General features: G+C 42.6%; 2 protein-coding genes across 2 annotated transcripts in view; both read right to left on the minus strand.

Annotated features, from left to right (window-relative positions):
* The window catches only part of LOC120991124 (zinc finger protein 585A-like), a 2,129,672-nt gene that overhangs the window by 1,103,157 nt on the left and 1,004,222 nt on the right, over positions 1 to 22,293 (minus strand). The gene's annotated exons all lie outside the window — the stretch shown is intronic.
* LOC120991141 (zinc finger protein OZF-like) lies at positions 16,563 to 20,867 on the minus strand. Its single transcript, XM_040420047.1, has 2 exons — positions 20,802 to 20,867; positions 16,563 to 18,504 (listed from the first exon to the last, which is right to left on the minus strand). The coding sequence occupies exons 1-2, from the start codon at positions 20,863 to 20,865 to the stop codon at positions 17,033 to 17,035; spliced, it is 1,536 nt and encodes a 511-aa protein (XP_040275981.1). The 5' UTR covers positions 20,866 to 20,867; the 3' UTR covers positions 16,563 to 17,032.

The raw sequence follows: 22,293 nt of genomic DNA on the forward strand, positions 1-22,293 counted from the left end.
CCGGGTCACAATTCCCGGGTTAGTATATTGGATCCATCAGATTCTCTATTGTATCTGGGCATCCACATAGGGACTAAACTGGAACACTATACGAAATTGAACACACTCCCAATAATAGACAAAGTAAAGGAAAAAATCAGAACGTGGTTAAAACTCCCCCTGTCACAAATGAATCGTATAGCCCTTATAAAAATGACATTATTACCAATGCTATTATATGTATTAAATGCAAGTCCAATAACGATTGAAGATATGTTTTTTACCAAACTGGAGACCCTTTTCAATGAATTAATATGGGGTCGCAAACAGGTCAGAATTAAATTACAATACCAATATAAAGAAGAGGGAGGAATCTCTGTCCCCTTTCTTAAAGGATACTATGTAGCCGCACAATTGAGATGGTGTATGAGAAACCGAAAGAATAACTGTATATGGCTAATTTTTAGGGAGCACTGTAGACCTTGAGAAGATCTTTTTCATATTCTGGAAACGGGTACCATTGAGAAGAAAACAATAACAAATCCGTTTATTAGAATGCTCTGGTATATTTGGAAACAAGTTAGGCTTATGGTCGGATTATCCCAAGCGGTTCAGTTTACCCCTCTTTGGGGGAACGTTTGTCTACCGCAAGTTATGCAGTTAGTGGATATTGAATATTGGGAAAAACAGGGGATACACTTAATCTCACAGGTTCTTCACAAAGGACAGGTTAAGCCATTAACCGAAATCCTTTCAGACACTACACCGGGATTTATCTATATATTTCGATACGAACAGTTACGACACGCCATACACTACACTAAAAATAAGAATTATTTAAACATTGCACGGAACACCTTCTTAGATTTCTGTTATGATACGACATTAAACACCCCCGCTATATCGCACATTTATGCAAAGTTTAAGTATGAATACACAAAATCGATTACATTTAGAGGTGAGGTAAAATGGGAAAAAGACTTGCAGAATGTGGAACTGATCTCGTGGGATACTGTTTATAGAAACATCAAAAAGTCTACAGTCTCCCTTGCCCATACATGGATTCTTTTGAAAATCATACACCACCTATACTACACACCAGTACTAATACACACTATTTAAAAAGACAAAGAACCAAACTGTTATAAATACAATAAGGATAGAGGAGATTATAAACACCTACTGTGGGAATGTCTGGGTATAAAAGATTACTGGATCAAAATATTCCGGAAATTGCAGAACAGCTCCCGCGTGAAATATGAAGCCCGTATTGAATACGCGATTCTTGGCATTTTTCCAGAGATAAACAAAAATAAAATTGAGCTATTATTTTGGTTTAGGGGTATAGCTCTAGCCAAGATAATAATAGTCAAATATTGGGGCTCCATGAAATATCCAAGTCTCCAGGAATGGACGGAGTATATGGATAGGGTAAAGGAGTATGAATACAGTCTTGCCCAAACAGTGGGGAAAAAAGCAGTCTGGTTGCGGATATGGGGTGACTGGAAATGAGAACACTTAGAATCACGATAGTAGCTCCGCGGAAAAGGGGGTTTAAGGGAGGGATGGGAGGGTAAAGATAAGAGGGAGATTCAGTACATGATGATACTATGTTGCACTATGTTTTCTTGATATCAAATTGGTAAACTGTAGATTTCTATTTTTGGAAAATAAAAGGTAATAAAAAAAATAAAAAGAGAGAAGACTTCACCAGAGTGAATACAGATGGTTCACCACAAGATGTAAACCATGGGTGAGCCTCAAAAACAGGAAGGCCAGATTAGAGTTTGCCAAACGACATCTAAAAAAGCCTTCACAGTTCTGGAACAACATCCTATGGACAGATGAGACCAAGATCAACTTGTACCAGAGTGATGGGAAGAGAAGAGTATGGCGAAGGAAAGGAACTGCTCATGATCCTAAGCATACCACCTCATCAGTGAAGCATGGTGGTGGTAGTGTCATGGCGTGGGCATGTATGGCTGCCAATGGAACTGCTTCTCTTGTATTTATTGATGATGTGACTGCTGACAAAAGCAGCAGGATGAATTCTAAAGTGTTTCGGACAATATTATCTGCTCATATTCAGCCAAATGCTTCAGAACTCATTGGACGGCGCTTCACAATGCAGATGGACAATGACCCAAAGCATACTGCAAAAGCAACCAAAGAGTTTTTTTAAGGGAAAGAAGTGGAATGTTATGCAATGGCCAAGTCACTCACCTGACCTGAATCCGATTGAGCATGCATTTCACTTGCTGAAGACAAAACTGAAGGCAAAATGCCCCAAGAACAAGCAGGAACTGAAGACAGTTGCAGTAGAGGCCTGGCAGAGCATCACCAGGGATGAAACCCAGCGTCTGTTGATGTCTATGCGTTTCAGACTTTAGGCTGCAATTGACTGCAAAGGATTTGCAACCAAGTATTAAAAAGTGAAAGTTTGATTTATAATTATTACTCTGTCCCATTACTTGTGGTCCCTTAACAAGTGGGAGGCACATATGCAAACTGTTGTATTTCCTGCACCGTTCACCTTATTTGGATGTAAATACCCTCAAATTAAAGCTGACAGTCTGCAGGTAAAGAACATCTTGTTCATTTCATTTCACATCCATTGTGGTGGTGTATAGAGCCAAAAATGTTAGAATTGTGTTGATGTCCCAATATTTATGGACCTGACTGTGTGTATATATATATATATATATATATATATATATATATATATATATATATATACACATATATATAAAGCACTTCATGAAAATGAGTAAAAAAATGGCAGTAGTGATATAAATATAATGAAGGAAGAGAATAAGTATAAAAATACTGATTTGAAAATGAAATCCAGGTATCACCCCATACAGAAGTATTCTCAGTCATTTAATACATTTATGAACCTGGTGAATAAAGAAATAAGGAATGTAAAAAGTTTTAAAAAATCTACAAAAGTACAATATATCAGTAATATATCAAAATGGAGAAGGAAGCCATTGTAGCTATGCAAGACATTAATAGCATCATTATACAGAGAAAGGGGGAGGGGGGTATTGTAGTCCTGAACAAGGAAGACTACAGTAAAGAGGCTTATAATTTATTGGGGGATCAAAAAACATACAGAAGGCTAAAAAGAGATCCGGTATAAAGGAGAACAGTATAAAGGAGAATTAAAATAATGTATAAATAAGGGCAAAGAACAAGGTATATTGAATAAAAAGGAAGCTGAATTTATAGGGATTAAATATCCAAAAATTGCAGCCTTCTACCATAACCCCAAGATTCATAAAAGTATAACTGTACCGCCTGGCAGACCCATTGTTTCTGGCATAGAATGCTTGACTAGTAATCTACATAGTAACATAGTAACAGAATATAAGGCCAAAAAAAGACATTTGTCCATCCAGTTCGGCCTGTTATCCTGCTAGTTGATCCAGAGGAAGGCAAAAAAAATAACTGAGGTAGAAGCCAATTTTCCCCACTAAATGGGAAAAAAATTCCTTCCCGACTCCAATCAGAATAACTCCCTGGATCAACGACCCCTCTTTAGTAGCTATAGCCTGTAATATTATTACACTCCAGAAATACATCCAGGCCCCTCTTGAATTCCTTTATTGTACTCACCATCACCACCTCCTCAGGCAGAGAGCTCCATAGTCTCACTGCTCTTACCGTAAAGAATCCTCTTCTATGTTTGTGTACAAACCTTCTTTCCTCCAGACGCAGAGGATGTCCCCTCGTCACAGTCACAGTCCTGGGGATAAATAGATGATGGGAGAGATCTCTGTACTGCCCCCTGATATATTTATACATAGTAATTAGATTTCCCCTCAGTCGTCTTTTTTCTAAAGTGAATAACCCTAATTTTGATAATCTTTCAGGGTACTGTAGTCCATCCATTCCAGTTATTACTTTAGTTGCCCTCCTCTGAACCCTCTCCAGCTCTGCTATGTCTGCCTTGTTCACAGGAGCCCAGAACTGTACACAGTACTCCATGTGTGGTCTGACTAGTGATTTGTAAAGTGGTAGGACTATGTTCTCATCACGAGCATCTATGCCCCTTTTGATGCAACCCATTTACTTATTGGCCTTCGCAGCAGCTGCCTGACACTGGTTTCTACAGCTTAGTTTGCTGTTCACTAAAATTCCTAGGTGCTTTTCCAAGTCAGTGTTACTCAGTGTTTTACCATTTAGTATGTACGGGTGACTTGTATTATTCCTACCCATGTGCATAACCTTACATTTGTCAGTGTTAAACCTCATCTTCCACTTCTCTGCCCAAGCCTCCAATCTATACAGATCCCTCTGTAGCAGTATACTGTCCTCTGTAGTATACATACAGTATACTGTCCTCTGTAGTGTATATATTTACAGTATACTGTCCTCTGTAGTATATATGGAGTATACTGTCCTCTTCTGTGTCAATTTATTTACACAGTTTAGTGTCATCTGTGCAAGCCTTCTACAAGATCATTAATAAATATATTGAAGAGAATAGGGCCCAGAACTGACTCCTGAGGTACCCCACTAGTGAACGTGACCCAATCTGAGTGTGTTCCAATAATAACCAACCTCTCTTTTCTATCCCTCAGCCAGCTACTTACCCACATACAGACGTTTTCTCCCAGTCCGAGCATTCTCATTTTGTATACTAACCTTTTATGTGGTACAGTGTCAAATGCTTTGGAGATGTCCAGATATACGACATCCATTGATTCGCCGCTGTCAAGTCTAGAACTTACCTCCTCATAGAAACAAATTAAATTAGTTCGACATGACCGATCCCTCATGAAGCCATGCTGATATGGCGTTATTTGCTTATTTTTATTGAGGTGCTCCAAGATAGCATCTCTTAGAAAAACCTTCGAACAGTTTACCCACAACAGATGTTACACTTACCGGCCTAAAGTTTCGGGGCTCTGTTTTTGGACCCTTTTTGAATATTGGCACCACATTTGCTATGCGCCAATCCTGTGGAACACTCCCTGTCAGTATAGAGTCTGCAAATATCAGAAATAAGGGTCTGGCTATGACATTACTTCTCTTAGTATACGGGGGTGTATGCCATCTGGTCCTGGCACTTTTAATAGGGAATTTACTTTAACATTCTGCATTTCATCTGACAGTTTATTTTCCTCAGTAAATACAGTGGAGAAAAAAATATTTAATAGCTTTGCTTTCTCCTCGTCGCTCTCTGCGACTCCCCCCTCATTACTCTGTAGAGGGCCAACACCTTCAGAATTATACTTTTTACCATTTATATAATTGAAGAACATTTTAGGGTTCGTTTTGCTCTCTTTGGCAATTAATCTCTCGGTCTCTAGTTTGGCTGCTTTTATTAGTTTTTTACATATTCTATTTTTTTCCTCAAGTTTTTCAGTGCTTCCGTGCTACCCTCCCGTTTTAGAGATTTAAATACTTTCTTTTTGTTATTTATTGCTTTCTTTACAGTTCTATTTGTCCACATTAGTTTTTTCTTGTTCCTTAACCTTTTATTCCCATAAGGTTCTTACAGTACCTCTCACAATTAAATTTTAGGATGCTTTTAAAAATATCCTATTTTGTGGCTGTATTTTTTATTTTTTTTTTGTCCCAGTTAGTTAGGCCTATGGCCTCTCTTAGTTGGCTAAATTTAGCTTTTTTGAAGTTTGGTATTTTTGTTCCTCCCTGAAGAAACACTCTTTTGAATGATAATTGGAAGGTTATTACTTTATGGTCACTATTTCCCAGGTGTCCCCCAACCTTCACATCTGTTGTTCTTTCAGATCTATTGGTTAGTACTAAGTCTAGTATGGCCGTCCCTCTAGTCGGGTCCTGAACCAGTTGGGAAAGGTAATTGTCTTTGGTTATTGCCAAGAACCTGTTTCCTTTATGAGCTATACAGGTTTCAGTTTCCCAATCTATATCTGGGTAGTTGAAGTCCCCCATAAGAACCACCTCATTATGATCTGCCACTTCGTCTATCTCGTTTAGTAGTAGATTTTCTGTGGACTCTGGTTTATTCGGTGGCTTATAATAAACTCCTATTAGTATTTTATTATTGTTTTTGCCTCCATGTATTTCTACATGTCCCTCACTTATATCTTCTGGGACTGTGGGCTTTAGACAGGACTTTACATGAAGACAGACCCATCCCCCTCTTCAGTTTTGGCAATCCTTTCTTAACAGACTGTACATTAACCGCCCAGTCATAGCTATCATCCAGCCATGTCTCAGTTATTCCCACTATATCATAGTCCTCCTCACACATCACTAATTCCAGTTCCCCAGTTTTATTAGTCAGGCTTCTGGATTTGTATATATACAATTTAGAGGTTTATGTATGTTTTTTACCCCACATTTTACCCCCTTTTCCTTCAGAACTGTTCTAGTACCTCCTTCCATTCCTCCCCAAGTCCCATTACTTTGCCCCCAGTCTCTATCTTCCCATCCTATAATGTAATTACCTTCCCCCCTAGTCCCTAGTTTAATCACTCCTCCAACCTTCTAGCCATCTTCTCCTCCAACACAGCTGCACCTTCCCCATTGAGGTGCAGCCCACCCATATGATAGAGCCTGTAGCCGACAGAGAAGTCGGCCCAGTTCTCCAGGAACCCAAAGCCCTCCTTCCTACACCAGTTCTTGAGCAACTTGTTAACCTCCCTAATCTCCCACTGCCTTTCTTGTGTGGCTCGTGGTACAGGTAGTATTTTAATAAAACGCTACCTTTTAGGTCCGTGCCCTAAGCTTTTGACCTAAAATAATTTTGAAGGACGCTCCATCTACCTCTAACTTTTTCATTGGTTCCGATATGGACCATGACCGCTGGATCTTCTCCAGCCCCTCCCAGTAATCTGTCAACCCGATCCGCGATGTGTCGAACTCGAGCGCCAGGAAGACAGCACACCATTCGATGATCCTGTTCTTTGTGACAGCACATCGATAAACCCTAAGTGTCTACATATCCATTGAAATTTTTGTTGCACCCTCCATTACTACTACTAACAACATTATTGTGCACAATATATGGACAGCGCTACAATATACTGACAAATCTCAAGTACCTACTTATCCACTAGAACTCTTCCTGAACCCTCTATTACTATTATTATCAGACGTTTAGCGTCTCCCACTCTCACACCACCTCGTCTCATTCCCTCTCTGTTGGTGTCCTGCAAGGCTCTGTCCTAGGAACCCTGCTCTTCTCTATCTACACCCTCGGCCTGGGACAGATCATAGAGTCCCATGGCTTTCAGTATCACTTTTATGCTGCCGACACACAAATCTACCTCTCTGGTCCAGACATCACCGCCTTATTATCCAGAATCCCCGGATGAGGAGGCGGTAGAGGATGAGGAAGCGGAGTAGGAGGAGGAAGCAACAGGAGGCAAAGAGAAATGCCCTGCAATCCTCGGTGGTGAAAGGACATGCGCCAAACTGCTATTCGCTTCAGCCCCAGCTGCCACTGCATTTACCCAGTGTGCTGTCAGGGAGATATAACGTCCCTGACTGTGCTTACTGGTCCACGTATCCGTAGTTAGGTGGACCTTGCCACAGATGATGTTGTGCAGTGCACACCTGATTTTGTCCCCAACTTGGTTGTGCAGGGAAGGGATGGCTCGCCTGGAAAAGTAGTGGCGGCTGGGCATGATGTACTATGGGACAGCCACCGCCATCAGATTCTTAAAATAATCCGTGTCCACCAGACGAAATGACAGAATTTCAAATGCCAGGAATTTGGAAATGCTGGCATTCAGGGCCAGAGATCGGGGGTGGGTAGGGGAGTACATCCTCTTTCGCTCCAGTGTTTGGGAGATAGACAGCTGAACGCTTCCATGGGACATTGTGGAGATGCTTGGTGACCGAGGTGGTGGCGTTGATGGCACATCCTCTGTTTGCGCGGTTGCAGGTGCCACTGTCACTCCGGAGGGGGATGAAGAGGCCGAGACTGCAGCAGAAGAGGAAGCAGGAGGAGCCAGAGACCTTTCTTGGTTTTTGAGGTGTCTACTCCACTACAGCTCGTGCTTTGCACTTAGATGCCTGGTCATGCAGGTTGTGCTCAGGTTTAGAACGTTTATGCCTCGCTTCAGGCTCTGATTGCACAGCGTGCAAACCACTAATGTCTTGTCGTCAGCACATTGTCTGAAGAACTGCCATGCCAGGGACCTCCTTGGAGCTGGCTTTCGTGTTCTCGGTTCCTTGGTGCGGTGGGCAGTAGCAGGCGTACTGTCTAAGGGACGGCCGCTCCGCTTTTGCACCCTCTTTTGCTGTGCTGGTGGCTCTGTGCGACCACAGCCTCTTTCTCCGAACTACACAGGTCACTCGCATGACCTTGATTCCATGTGGGGTTGAGGACCTCATCCTCCTCCACATCATCTTCCACCCAGTCTTCACCCCTGCCCTCCTTGTCGGTCTGCACACTGCAGAAAGCGACAGCAGTTGGCACCTGTGTTTTGTCATCATCCGAGACGTGCTGTGGTGGTCCTCCTATGTACTCATCCTGAAACATAAGTGGTTGGGCATCGGTGCACTCAATCTCTTCCACTTCTGGGTCTGGGCTATGTGGATGGCCCTGGGAAACCCTGCTAGCAGAGTCATCAAAAAGCAGAAGAGACTGCTGCATGACTTGGGACTCAGACTGCTTGGCTGATTTGCAAGGGGGCGAGGTGAAAGACTGATGGCCATGGGCTGCAGGTGCCAATACTGATCTTTCAGCAGGGGACTGGGTGGGAAACAATGTGAAGGAACTGGAAGCACTGTCAGCTACCCAATCTACTATCGCCTGTACTTGTTCTGGCCTCACCATTCGTAGAGCGGCATTCGGGCCTACCAAATAACGCCGAAGGTTCTGTCGCCTACTCGCACCTGAGGAAGGTGTTTCACTTGTGCGTGTAGCTGCCACAAATCGACCGCATCCTCTCCCTGCAACAGGAGCTCCACGAACTCCAGCAACACCACGACCAGGGCCACGTCCCTTATTTGACGCTCTCCTCATTCTTTGCGTTCACCCACCAAACTAAACAGATGGTTTATCTCAGGTGACAATGTAACCACCAATAGTCAACAATTAAGTTCACTGACAGTAAGGCTGTGCCAGTGTCATAAAGAGAAAAAATTTCTTGAGGTCACACAACAGTGTGACAGGAGAATTTAATACAGTTACTTCACGGTCACAAAAATTTTTAATTTGTCAACCAACAATGTAACAGCAGTATTGACTGCTTTTATTGGACTGTCAGAAATGCAGCACAGGCCGCAAATGTACTATCTAGCACAAAAAGTAATTTTTTTTCAGCCGACAATGTAACAGCAGTATTTAACGGTTTTAGTGGAATGTCAGAAATGCAGCGCAGGTCGCAAGTGTAGGGCCGTATTTGTGGGAGGGGAGGCTGGTGAACGGCGCTGTTTAGACGTCAGCACGCTGGCTTTTTAACTTCCGGGTCAGCGTGCAGGCGGTCTTGGCAGATTTTGCAGCATGGCTCACCAGCGGCGGTTCGAGTGCGCAGCGAGAGGGGAGCGCTTTTTCCGGTGGTAGGAACCAGCTGCTGACTAGGTAGGTTCGGGGTCGGGGGGGGCTTACGTGTGTAAGGTCAGCGCTGGGGCGAAATAGTGTTGCAGGCGGTGAGGGTCCCGGCATGGGGCAGCGGCGTCCATGGTCTGTGCTTGGGGATGTCTTGCCCTCCTAGGCGCAGTGCCTTCCGTTAAGCCCGGCACGAAGATGTTTGAGTAAATACAGTCTAATGAGCCGGTGCGTGTGTTTTCGCATTTGCATAGGAAAGCCACAAGTAAAACAACATGGAACAAGGAAGAGTTGATGGTCAGCTCAGGAGGTGGTGGATATGCATGTACTGGTGAAATGCAACTTCTGGCAGTCATATTGCATTCCAGATTTCAAAGCTCTGCATCTGGTTGGATGCCACGTGCAAGGCGGCACATGATCCATGCAGGATACTTACTTTCCGAGCACAAACACATTTGATTTTAAGCTCCAGCAATAGGTACTGGGGTCAACGGCTGGTTACTTTGTTCCTGTGGCTGAAATGCATGACAAAATCAACGGTAGAAATGAAGGGTAGAGTCAGTACAGGCAGAGTATTGCCACAATAAGATACCCTATCACCATAGATAAAACAGCCTAGAGCCCACATATAAAAGTGAAATAAATGTTTAGGCAAAATGTGCATGTTTATAAAAATAAATACATTTTTGGTTTGTTATATTAAACAAGAATGTTTAAAAAAAAAAAAAAAACTAAATGGAAAAACAAATATATATATATATACAGTTGCAAGAAAAAGTATGTGAACCCTTTTGGAACGATATGGATTTCTGCATAAATTGGTCATAAAATGTGATCTGATCTTCATCTAAGTCACAACAATAGACAATCTCAGTCTGCTTAAACTAATAAACACACAAAGAATTAAATGTTACCATGTTTTTATTGAACACACCATGTAAACATTCACAGTGCAGGTGGAAAAAGTATGTGAACCCTTGGATTTAATAACTGGTTGAACCTCCTTTGGCAGCAATAACTTCAACCAAACGTTCCCTGTAGTTGCAGATCAGACGTGCACAACGGTCAGGAGTAATTCTTGACCATTCCTCTTTACAGAACTGTTTCAGTTCAGCAATATTCTTGGGATGTCTGGTGTGAATCACTTTCTTGAGGTCATGCCACAGCATCTCAATCGGGTTGAGGTCAGGACTCTGACTGGGCTACTCCAGAAGGCGTATTTTCTTCTGTTTAATCCATCCTGTTGTTGATTTACTTCTATGCTTTGGGTTGTTGTCCTGTTGCAACACCCATTTTCTGTTGAGCTTCAGCTGGTGGACAGGTGGCCTTAGATTCTCCTGCAAAATGTCTTGATAAACTTGGGAATTCATTTTTCCTTCGATGATAGCAATCCGTCCAGGCCCTGACGCAGCAAAGCAGCCCCAAACCATGATGCCCCCACCACCATACTTCACAGTTGGGATGAGGTTTTGATGTTGGTGTGCTGTGCCTCTCTTTCTCTACATATAGTGTTGTGTGTCTCTTCCAAACAACTCAACTTTGGTTTCATCTGTCCACAAAATATTTTACCAGTACTGCTGTGGAACATCCAGGTGCTCTTCTGCAAACTGTAAACGTGCAGCAATGTTTTTTTTGGACAGAAGTGACTTCCTCTGTGGTATCCTCCCATGAAATCCATTCTTGTTTAGTGTTTTACGTATTGTAGATTCACTAACAGGGATGTTAGCATATGCCAGAGACTTTTGTAAGTCTTTAGCTGACACTCTAGGATTCTTCACCTCATTGAGCAGTCTGCGCTGTGCTCTTGCAGTCATCTTTACAGGACGGCCACTCCTAGTGAGAGTAGCAGCAGTGCTGAACTTTCTCCATTTATAGACAATTTGTCTTACTGTGGACTGATGAACAGCAAGGCTTTTGGAGATACTTTTATAACCCTTTCCAGCTTTATGCAAGTCAACAATTCTTAATCATAGGTCTTCTGAGAGCTCTTTTGTGCGAGGAATCATTCACATCAGGCAATGCTTCTTGTGAAAAGCAAACCCAGAACTGGTGTGTGCTTTTTTATAGGGCAGGGCAACAGTAACCAACACCTCCAATCTCATCTCATTGATTGGACTTCGGTTGGCTGACACCTCACTCCAATTAGCTCTTGGAGATGTCATTAGTCTAGGGGTTCACATACTTTTTCCACCTGCACTGTGAATGTTTACATAGTGTGTTCAATAAATAAAAACATGGTAACATTTAATTCTTTGTGTGTTATTAGTTTATGCAGACTGTGATTGTCTATTGTTGTGACTTAGATGAAGATCAGATCACATTTTATGACCAATTTGTGCAGAAATCCATATCATTACAAAGGGTTCACATACTTTTTATTGCAACTGTATATATAAACCGTGTTTTTTAAACTGCACTACTCCCTACGATATTGAACTGGGCGTCTCATCACCAGTCTTACTCCTTAGAACAGCACAGCCTCTCCATAACCGTAGCAATCCTACAGCCATTACCGACCAATTACGTTGGAACTACTTAGCACTCGCGCTCCGCACTTTCTCTCCGTCGCTTATTTCTTTACCAGTTAGCCCACTCGGGGGGGAATACTATAAGCAGGCTGTATCAATTACGGAATCATGCCATTTTTATTGTAATATTCGTGTCCATAAAAATAAAAAAATACAGAGACAATCATATGCAAGATCTGTCACGACTACAGGCACGGTATTACGAAGTCTGTCACGAGTACAGGCATGGTCGCAAGTCCTGTCACGACTACAGGCACGGTATTACGAAGTCTGTCACGAGTACAGGCATGGTCGCAAGTCCTGTCACGACTACAGGCACGGTATTACGAAGTCTGTCACGACTACAGGCATGATCATAAGTCCTGTCACGACTACAGGCACGGTATTACAAAGTTTGTCACGATTACAGGCATGATCATAAGTCCTGTCACAACTACAGGCATAATATTACGAAGTACTGTCAAGACTACAGGCACGATGTTATGAAGTCGGTCACGACTACAGACACCAGGTTATGAGTCATATCACGGCTACAGACACAATATTACAAATCCTATCACGACTACAGATGCAAGGTTATGAGTCCTGTCACGACTACAGGCATGTTATTACGAAGTCTGTCATGACTATAGACACAAGGCCATGAGTCCTGTCACGACTACAGGCACAATGTTACAAATCCTATCACGACTACAGACACGAGGTTATGAATCCTGTCACGACTACAGGCACGATATTACGAAGTCTGTCACGACTACAGGCACGAGGTTACGAATCCTATCACGACTACAGGCACAATATTACAAATCCTATCACAACTACAGATGCAAGGTTATGAGTCCTGTCACGACTACAGGCACGATTTCACGAAGTCTGTCACAACTACAGACACGAGGTTACGAGTCCTGTCACGACTACAGGCACAATGTTAAAAATCCTGTCACGACTACAGGCACGATCATAGGTCCTGTCACGACTACAGGCGCGATACTACGAAGCCGGTTACTACGACAGATACAAGGCTAGTAAGCCGGTAATGGCAACAGGCATTGTGGTCTCGACGGTCCGGTCACGATTACAACACGCAATGCAGGAGCGATGTTGGTCCTGACAGGACTATAGCCATGGTTAGTAGTTGATTGGTGGAGGGTATAGGCACGGTTTTCGATATCCACATCAAGGCTACTGGCACGGTTACGGTAGCTGGTCACGTTACATGCATTAAGTAGCAGGAGTTCATTAAAGAGGTCACGAGTAGGCTCTGGTTAAGGTCGGTTAATTCTCATTTAATGTCATTCGTTTTCTTTTAGTTACCTAATGTCATACGCCTCCGACATCGAGGGAACATCTTCGTTACATGGAAGTGTTGATCTCCAATCTGAACAGGGCGCTGTTCTTTCAATGAGGTCTTGGACTATTCCTAAGTTGACGGTTGTTGAAGAGGGAGATACCTTCCCCAGCAACAGCTAGGAAGCAGAACTTTTCCTCCTCCTCGGCTTAGAGGTTACAGGTCCCAGTCAGGAGATGATGTCCATGTACATTATGTCCATGCTGAGGAGGTGAGCGTCCTTCTCTCAGAGCGCCTGCGCCGAATGAAGACATTTGAAATGCTGACAGGGCCAGCCGGAGGAGGAGGAGAGCACTCGCTGGCCCTGTCAATCAACAGGAGGAGGGGGTGTTTTTTTTAAAAGGAGGATGCGGCAGCTACCAACAAGTAGACGCCCTACTTGCTGGTAGTGAAGTCATTTGCATATTTTAAAAGATCGATTTTTAATGAAACAAAGCCACAGACCAAGGTAAGAGCCCTATATAGGGAATAGTCGTTCAATAAGGATTTTAACAAGCCCAAAAATGAAAAATGTGTTTTGGGGGTGACAGAAGCCCTTTAAGGAGTTTCATGCGTGCAACCCCAGATTACTAAAAGTGAAAGCGATTGATTGTATTAGGTTGAATTTAAGAGCAGGGAATGTTTCAAAAAAACTGGCTCAGAAAGAAAGCCGTTGGATATGGACACTTTGAACCTTACGTCCAAGAGGTCTAAATGAGAATCTGGGTTTCTCGTCATTCCTCTAAATTGCCAGGACCACCATGTATGCTGGGGAGTCCGTATATATAGCTATAATATTTCAGTAGTTACTTTATTGGCAGGGACACCCATGGTTGAATCAGTTTTTTAATGGCACATGCTGCACTGGCCAATCACAGCCATGCCATTAGTAGGCATGGCTGTGATGGCTTCTAAGGGCACACTAGTTAAACGCTTGTTGATTGGCTGCCCTGCAGCCTTTCAAAAAGCGCCATTAAATCGCTGAACACCGAACCTGAACTTTTACGAAAATGTTCGGGTACAAAAAAAAACGAAAGTTCGGTACGAACCCAAACTTTACAGTTCTGGTTCTGTCAACCCTAATTATAACCCTGGGACTACACAGAGACTATGAAATAAACGTTCGCTGACTGATGACTTCTAGATATTTTTTGCAGACTGCAGATCGCCATGATAGCTCCTCTGGGGATTGTATCGGCGAAATCGATAGATGTGTCCTTCAGCACTCGTGTCTTTATTACTTTTTTATTGTTTCCGTTTCACTTTCTGTTCTACGTATCGGCGTCTGACATCACCTGTACGTCACCATGTGACTGAAAATAACGGAACTGCTATAACGGAAAGAGAAACGGAACATTCTGTTTTAATCCATCCTAATAAAGTTAAATAGAGAAAAAAAAAAAAAAAAGCAGTATTGCATTTGGTTTCCGTTATTTTGGCCGAAAAAAAAAAAGACCTGCAGACAGGACTTTTGTTTCTGTTCAAAATCATGGAATGCGATGGAATGCGATGGAATGCTGGTTTCCATTTTTTTTTTCTCTATTCAACTCTAAAGGCATTCCATTTTAATCCGTCCTAATATTCCATTCGGCTTTCCGTTGTAGCAATTATGTTGTTATTTTCAGCTTTAATCGCATTTCAATGGAATTCTATAACGGAAAGAGAAACGCTGATGTGACTCCCCCCTCCCCCCCAAATTCTGTAACTAAAATAAATAAATTATATAAAAAATTCTAATAATTTATCCACATGTCTCCATTCATGCTCTACAGGTAAAAAAGGAGGGAGGATACATACGAAACACGTGTAAGAGCATCACTCGATCGGTAGGAGGACTCAGCTTTCGTATAAAAATATTGCATATTTATTGAAGAAGAGACATCTTATTGAAGTTTGTAGCAGAATTTACAGGAAAATATCAATAGCGTTCAGAATTGTGCTTAAATAGGGAATATACTTACTCCGCTCCTGGTCCCCGCACCGTGGCTTCTCCCCGTGCTCCGATGAAAACATCCGGTGTTGGGGGGAGCAGCCAGTGGCAGGCAAGGACGGGGACGAGCCTTCTATTTGCTCCTCCCCCCGACAATGGATGTTTTCATCGTCAAAGCAGCAGTGGCGGTGCAGGGACCAGGAGCAGCACAGGGAGCAGGGTAAGTATATTCCCTGTGAGGGGCCTGGCACATGGGGGCGCGGTTTATAGTATTGGAAAACCCCTTTAATGTCTTGTGGTCCCATCCTTAAATGCCCTTGGCTCCGTTATAGCTTCACCCTTAAGTTCTCCTGTTTTCATCCCCCCTTTCCATCCTCCCATGTCAGATCCTATACCCTTTCACCTTTGTCCTACTTTCCTAAAACTACTACTAATTCCATATATGGAAACATTCCAATGCGTTTTCCGAGGACTAATTATCACCACCATATGCATCTCATAGTCCTTCTTTCTATGTATATATAGAAATATACTAGACTAGTGAACCTTTTAGAGACCGAGTGCCCAAACTGCAACCCAAAACCCACTTATTTATCGCAAAGTGCCAACACGCCAATTTACCCTGAATACTACAGTCCAGTATAGTATATATTTATCATTTAGCTATAATAGCCTGCCTGCATTCAATGCGCTGCCTGCGCTGATGAATGGCAGGAAAAGTCTAAGGCACATAGACTTTTTCCCGGGTGTGGATGCCCACAGAGAGGGCTCCGAGTGCCACCTCTGACACCCGTGCCATAGGTTCGCCACCACTGTACTATACAGATATATCAGCATGACATGCAACCCTTTACAATCTATACCATTTAGATTAATACATTGTCAAATCATATCTAACAGATCACCACACAGAGGAGCCGGAACATTACTAGAAGCGCATGCTTCCGAGTTTGCATGCTCTGAGATGTTGCAGTCAGGTTTGACCACCTCATCTGAAGTGTTAAATGTCAGCAACTGACATTATCGCCAATCACGGACATGAGTTGCGGGTGTCTGCTGTAGGAGCAGGCGCCATCTTTAAAGACCTGGCCAGCACTGTACTAGTTAAAGAATGTACGTAATGGCCGTACGGTGCTGGTCAGGAAAGGGGTTAATAGATGTGACATCACAAGCGATTTCCACCAACGATACATCACTCAGCTCCAGTACCTAGATAGCTTTACCATTAAACCCCAGGAATGTACATATGAGGTTAATTATCACCGATCACCCGGTTAGATAAATCAGTGATATAGTCATCATGCCACCAATATCACTGTCTCCGCACAGAAGGGTTAGTCTGTAGGAGCAATGAAGGTCACAGCGCGAGGAGAAAGTATAATATGAGCCAAAAAGACAATGTCTGTCAGTGACAATGGTGACGCTGTCGTGGAGCAAATAGAAGATTTTATTTTATCTGTAAATACAGTTTGAATGAAGATGAAAAATGTATATGTCCACATACATTATAAAACTATTACATGGAGCATCATTACTTCTCCCCCAAGTTACTCTGCTTTCTGCTGCAGTGTGGGTGGAGGTGTGAATACAGTGATAAGAAGCAAGGTTCATGGGGACAATTCTTCACTGCTCTGGAAATAAACAAGGCTCTTCTTCTCGTCCTTTATATCCACAATACTTTTCCTCCACGGATCTCGGTCACAATTGACCTCAGAGAAATAGAATGCAATTGTCTGGGAGAGCCAGGTTAATTCCAACCAAAAAAATAAACCTTCTTATTTTGAAAATGGTTTCCCTTCTGTGTGACGTCTATGGTGTTTAACAAGATGTGATTTATTTGTAAAACACATCCCACATTCTGAACATGAATATGGTTTTGCGCCGGTGTGAATTCTCTCATGTATACTAAGATATGATTTATCGCTAAAACTTTTCCCACATTCTGAACATGAATATGGTTTTGCGCCGGTGTGAATTCTCTCATGTATACTAAGATATGATTTATCGCTAAAACTTTTCCCACATTTTGAACATGAATATGGTTTTGCGCAAGTGTGAATTATCTTATGTCTATCAAGATGTGATTTAGCTATAAAACATTTCCCACATTCTGAACAGGAATATGGCTTTTCTCCTGTGTGAACTCTCTCATGTTTAACAAGAATTGATTTCCGTATAAAACATTTCCCACATTCTGAACACGAATATGGTTTTGCTCCGGTGTGAACTCTCTCATGTTTACAAAGACGTGATTTATCTATAAAACATTTCCCACATTCTGAACAGGAATATGGTTTCTCTCCTGTGTGAATTCTCTCATGTACAACAAGACTTGATTTTTCTGTGAAACATTTGCCACATTCCAAACATGAATATGGATTTGCTCCGGTGTGAACTCTCTCATGTTTACGAAGACGTGATTTATCTATAAAACATTTCCCACATTCTGAACAGGAATATGGTTTCTCTCCTGTGTGAATTCTCTCATGTATAACAAGACTTGATTTTTCTGTGAAACATTTCCCACATTCCGAACATGAATATGGTTTTGCTCCGGTGTGAATTCTCTCATGTTTACTAAGATGTGGTTTATCTATAAAACATTCCCCACATTCTGAACATGAATACGGTTTTGCTCCAGCGTGAATTCTCTTATGTTTACTAAGATTTGATTTAACTCTAAAACATTTCCCACATTCTGAACAGGAATATGGCTTCTCTCCTGTGTGAATTCTCTTATGTCTACCAAGACTTGATGTTTGTCTGAAACATTTTCCACATTCTGAACATGGATATGGTTTTGTTCCGGTGTGAATTCTTTCATGTGTAACAAGATATGATTTCTGTGTAAAACATTTCCCACATGTTAAACATGAATACGACTTCTCTCCCACGTGAATTTTCTTATGTCTACTAAGAACTGATTTTTCTATGAAACATTTCCCACTTTCCGAACATGAATATGGTTTCTCTCTTGGATGAATTCTACTGTCTGTAGAAAGAACTGAGCTTTTTCTGAACCGTTTCCCACGCTGAAGCACTTTCTGACCTGTACTTTTAGTAACAATTTGTGACTGGCTAGGAGAAGGTTCCTCATGATTAGGGGAATTATACGATAGGTCTGTACTATGAAGTCCTGGAAGCACATTAAAGTTTTCTCCTGAAGGGTGCTGCATTATATCGTCATCTTCTACTTTATGATCCGGTAATACCATGAAATTCCCCATAGAATTCTTGCTGGGATTTTCTGTTAAGATAAAAAATTATATTTGTGGGGTTTTCTACCCGGATCTAGTAGGAATTATAGGTACTGTATAATCCATTCATTCTGAATCCACTTTTGCTAAAAAAAAGAAATTACATATGTGATTCCAGCCTTCTAAAGCTGGATTCTGGTCGACACCCAGTCAGAACTTATTACATACAGTACATCATGACTTGATGAAACTCAAACATTTTAAAAAGTCCCACCATGTCTGGCAACCAACCCTGCATTCTGCCAATTTTAACACATATTGCCCTTTAACACCAATTGGCCATCACTTCAATAATAGAAGTTCACTAAAAAGGATCCATCACCACATAAGTCATCACAAGCTACATTCATTATGAAAAAGATCTTAGACCTGATGATGTTGTTGTACTAGAAGGTTCTATGTCACAATCTCCACCTGGAACTTAAAGGGGTTTTAATACTGATGAGCTATGCTCTAGACAGGTCATTAGTATCTGATCGATGGGGGTCCGAAGCCAGGAACCCCCACCAATTCGCTGCTTTTCCTAGGACAGAGACGACATGTTCATCGGTCACATGGCCTAGGGGCAGCTCTGCCCCATAGAAGTAAATGGTGCTGAGCTGCGATACCAAGCACAGCCATTATACTATGTACAGCTCTGGGCTTGGCAAGCTGTGAGAAGTGCCTCCGCAAACAGCTGATCAGCGTGGGTCCCGGGTGTCGAATCCCCACTGATCTGATACTGATGATCTATCATGAGGATAGGTCATCAGTAAACCATTTTAATTCACAAGCCCCTTTTAGGGTACTTCCACCCTTGCTGCTGAAATCTCACACATGCTTAGTACAAGCTGCAGTCTCTCTAGCTCTGTAGTGAGGAAGTGCCGATCTTCCTATTCCATCTGCAGCTTTATTTACTGCAACCTGTCCGTATGAGCACAGATGAGATATCAGCAGGGGAGGAGGTACACTGAAAGGAGCTGGTAGAGTCCAGCTTTGTAGCTGGAGTCATTGCTAATGAGCTGATGCTCAGTTTAATATCAGCAATTCTGACATGGAATTTAAAAGTAAGTACACCGGCCTCATCAGGTGTAAGAAATCAGTTTAATATTACATGCAGTGTGTATTATGAAATCTAGTGACATATTTTAATATTTTTATGGACAATCTCATTATGACTACAGTCTACATTTAAAAGTATAATGGGAGTCATTTATGATCAGACACATCCCTCAGACTCCTCCATTCCAATACATTTCACAGAGTCTCCTTTAGGCCTCTTGCACACAAATGTGTTTTATTTCCGTTTCTGTTCCGTTTTTGCGGTTTCCATTTGCGGTCCGTATGTGGAGCCATTCATTTCAATGGTTCCGCATAAAAAAAGGGAAGGTACTACGTGTGCATTCCGTTTCTGTATTTCCATATATCCGTTCCGCTAAAATCATCCGTAATTTTTGTGGATCTGTTTTTTGCCTCAATTTCTTGTGGATGTAGCCCTGAAGTTTCTTATGTTCTAGGGGGCCTGGATCAAATGCAGATCCCCAGGGATATGAAGCAGTGTTTTAGGGACTCTAGTCCCTAAAAATAGCAGGCCACGACGTATGCACGGGGGCAAGTCACTGTCGTGGCCTGCTATTGACTGCATGCACATGCTTAACCTGCCACCCGGGTTATTTGGGGGGGGGGGGGGTAAGGAGGCCCTGTTCCCCTGATCCTGGGAGTTCCAGCAGTACAACACTCACTGATCTAATACCTTTCCCCTGTGCACAACTGGAACAGCCCTTTGATGACCTAATACTTCTTTTTGTGTTTTCGTTCTCACAATTTTAGCTCATTAAACAGAAATTTACATTTATTTTTTTCACGCTCCTAGAGACTCTGATCCCTTGTATAATGCTCTGGATTACATAGTTTTCCACAGCATTATAGTCTGGCAGTAGTCCACTGACCGGCAGCCTATTAGACTGTGCCTCTGGTATCTGCACATGTACATGTAGGTCACTGGCGGCATGTAATTCCTGCACAATGCCGTACATGTAGTTCATCATGACAGCACAGACATAAAAGCTGCATCCACATAATCCCCAGTGGATGTGTGGATGTGACTGACCGTCATGTCCTGCAGGAACAGCCGGGATCAGAGAAGAATCTGATCAGAGATCGCTGTCAGCTGGATAAGGGGAACACTTCATGATGTAATGGGGACATCTCCAATCAAAGAGCAGCAGCCGGTGATCAGATTCTCCTCCTGCCCTGAAGGCACCAAGGACAGAATCTGAGGTCACTTTCTCCATTCATGATTCCATACCTGTGGTGACATCTCCTGGAATGTCCTCCTCCACCTCACTCCTACACGGGGGATCGCCCATCATCCTCTCTTCTTCATCCTCCACTGTAATATCAGTCAGATCTTCCCCCTGATTTGTCATCTGTAACAATTCAGCACAATACAGCAGACAGGTGGGAAATCTAACAGATCCACATAAGAGACCCCCACAATCTATGAGCTAACTATGACTGCAGGACCCCCCTATATAGATGTGTATAGGGCTCAGCTCCATCTACCTGAGGATTCTCTGGGACCTTCTCCTCTGGACAGTCCTGGGAATACAGAGGACGGGGGCATCTCTCTGGTGGATTTCTCCTCCTGGATCCATCTGTGGAGACACAAGCACACAGTGACTGAATACATGGCCTCCTGTAGATTGGTCTATAGATCAGACACATCTCTCAGCTCCTTCACTTCTAGGTTTAGTTATCAGGGGGAAATAACAATATTCTGCTCCTCACCACCTCTGCCGAGGTCTCAGCACCTAGCAGGCCACAGGCCCAAAGTATCCTCTGGTCTATGAGAGCGAACATTACTTTTGGCCATGTTTGGAGGATGAGCATACAGTGTTAGTGTCAGGGCCCTGCAGCACCCTACCAACCAGGAAGGTGTCAGGGTATCATCCTAGCTCAATGACACCCTGCTTATCAGGTAATTTTCTAGAGTAAGAACCCAAAGTACAGTCGTGGCCAAAAGTTTTGAGAATTACATAAATATTGGAAATTGGAAAAGTTGCTGCTTAAGTTTTTATAATAGCAATTTGCATATACTCCAGAATGTTATGAAGAGTGATCAGATGAATTGCATAGTCCTTCTTTGCCATAAAAATTAACTTAATCCCAAAAAAAACTTTCCACTGCATTTCATTGCTGTCATTAAAGGACCTGCTGAGATCATTTCAGTAATCGTCTTGTTAACTCAGGTGAGAATGTTGACGAGCACAAGGCTGGAGATCATTATGTCAGGCTGATTGGGTTAAAATGGCAGACTTGACATGTTAAAAGGAGGGTGATGCTTGAAATCATTGTTCTTCCATTGTTAACCATGGGGACCTGCAAAGAAATGCATGCAGCCATCACTGCGTTGCATAAAAATGGCTTCACAGGCAAGGATATTGTGGCTACTAAGATTGCACCTCAATCAACAATTTATAGGATCATCAAGAACTTCAAGGAAAGAGGTTCAATTCTTGTTAAGAAGGCTTCAGGGCGTCCAAGAAAGTCCAGCAAGTGCCAGGATCGTCTCCTAAAGAGGATTCAGCTGCGGGATCGGAGTGCCGCCAGTGCAGAGCTTGCTCAGGAATGGCAGCAGGCAGGTGTGAGCGCATCTGCACGCACAGTGAGGCGAAGACTTTTGGAAGATGGCCTGGTGTCAAGAAGGCCAGCAAAGAAGCCACTTCTCTCCAAAAAAAACATCAGGGACAGATTGATCTTCTGCAGAAAGTTTGGTGAATGGACTGCTGAGGACTGGG

Source organism: Bufo bufo, chromosome 2 (assembly GCF_905171765.1).
Source record: "Bufo bufo chromosome 2, aBufBuf1.1, whole genome shotgun sequence".
Lineage (NCBI taxonomy): Eukaryota > Metazoa > Chordata > Amphibia > Anura > Bufonidae > Bufo > Bufo bufo.

What these genes read in the sequence shown, in the direction of transcription:
- LOC120991141 (XM_040420047.1), bottom strand. Translation starts at nt 20,865, where the DNA reads ATGATGGGCGATCCCCCGTGTAGGAGTGAGGTGGAGGAGGACATTCCA. An exon ending in TCCAGGAGATGTCACCACAG is followed by an intron (nt 18,505 to 20,801) that starts GTATGGAATCAT and finishes TTATCTTAACAG; the next exon opens with AAAATCCCAGCAAGAATTCT.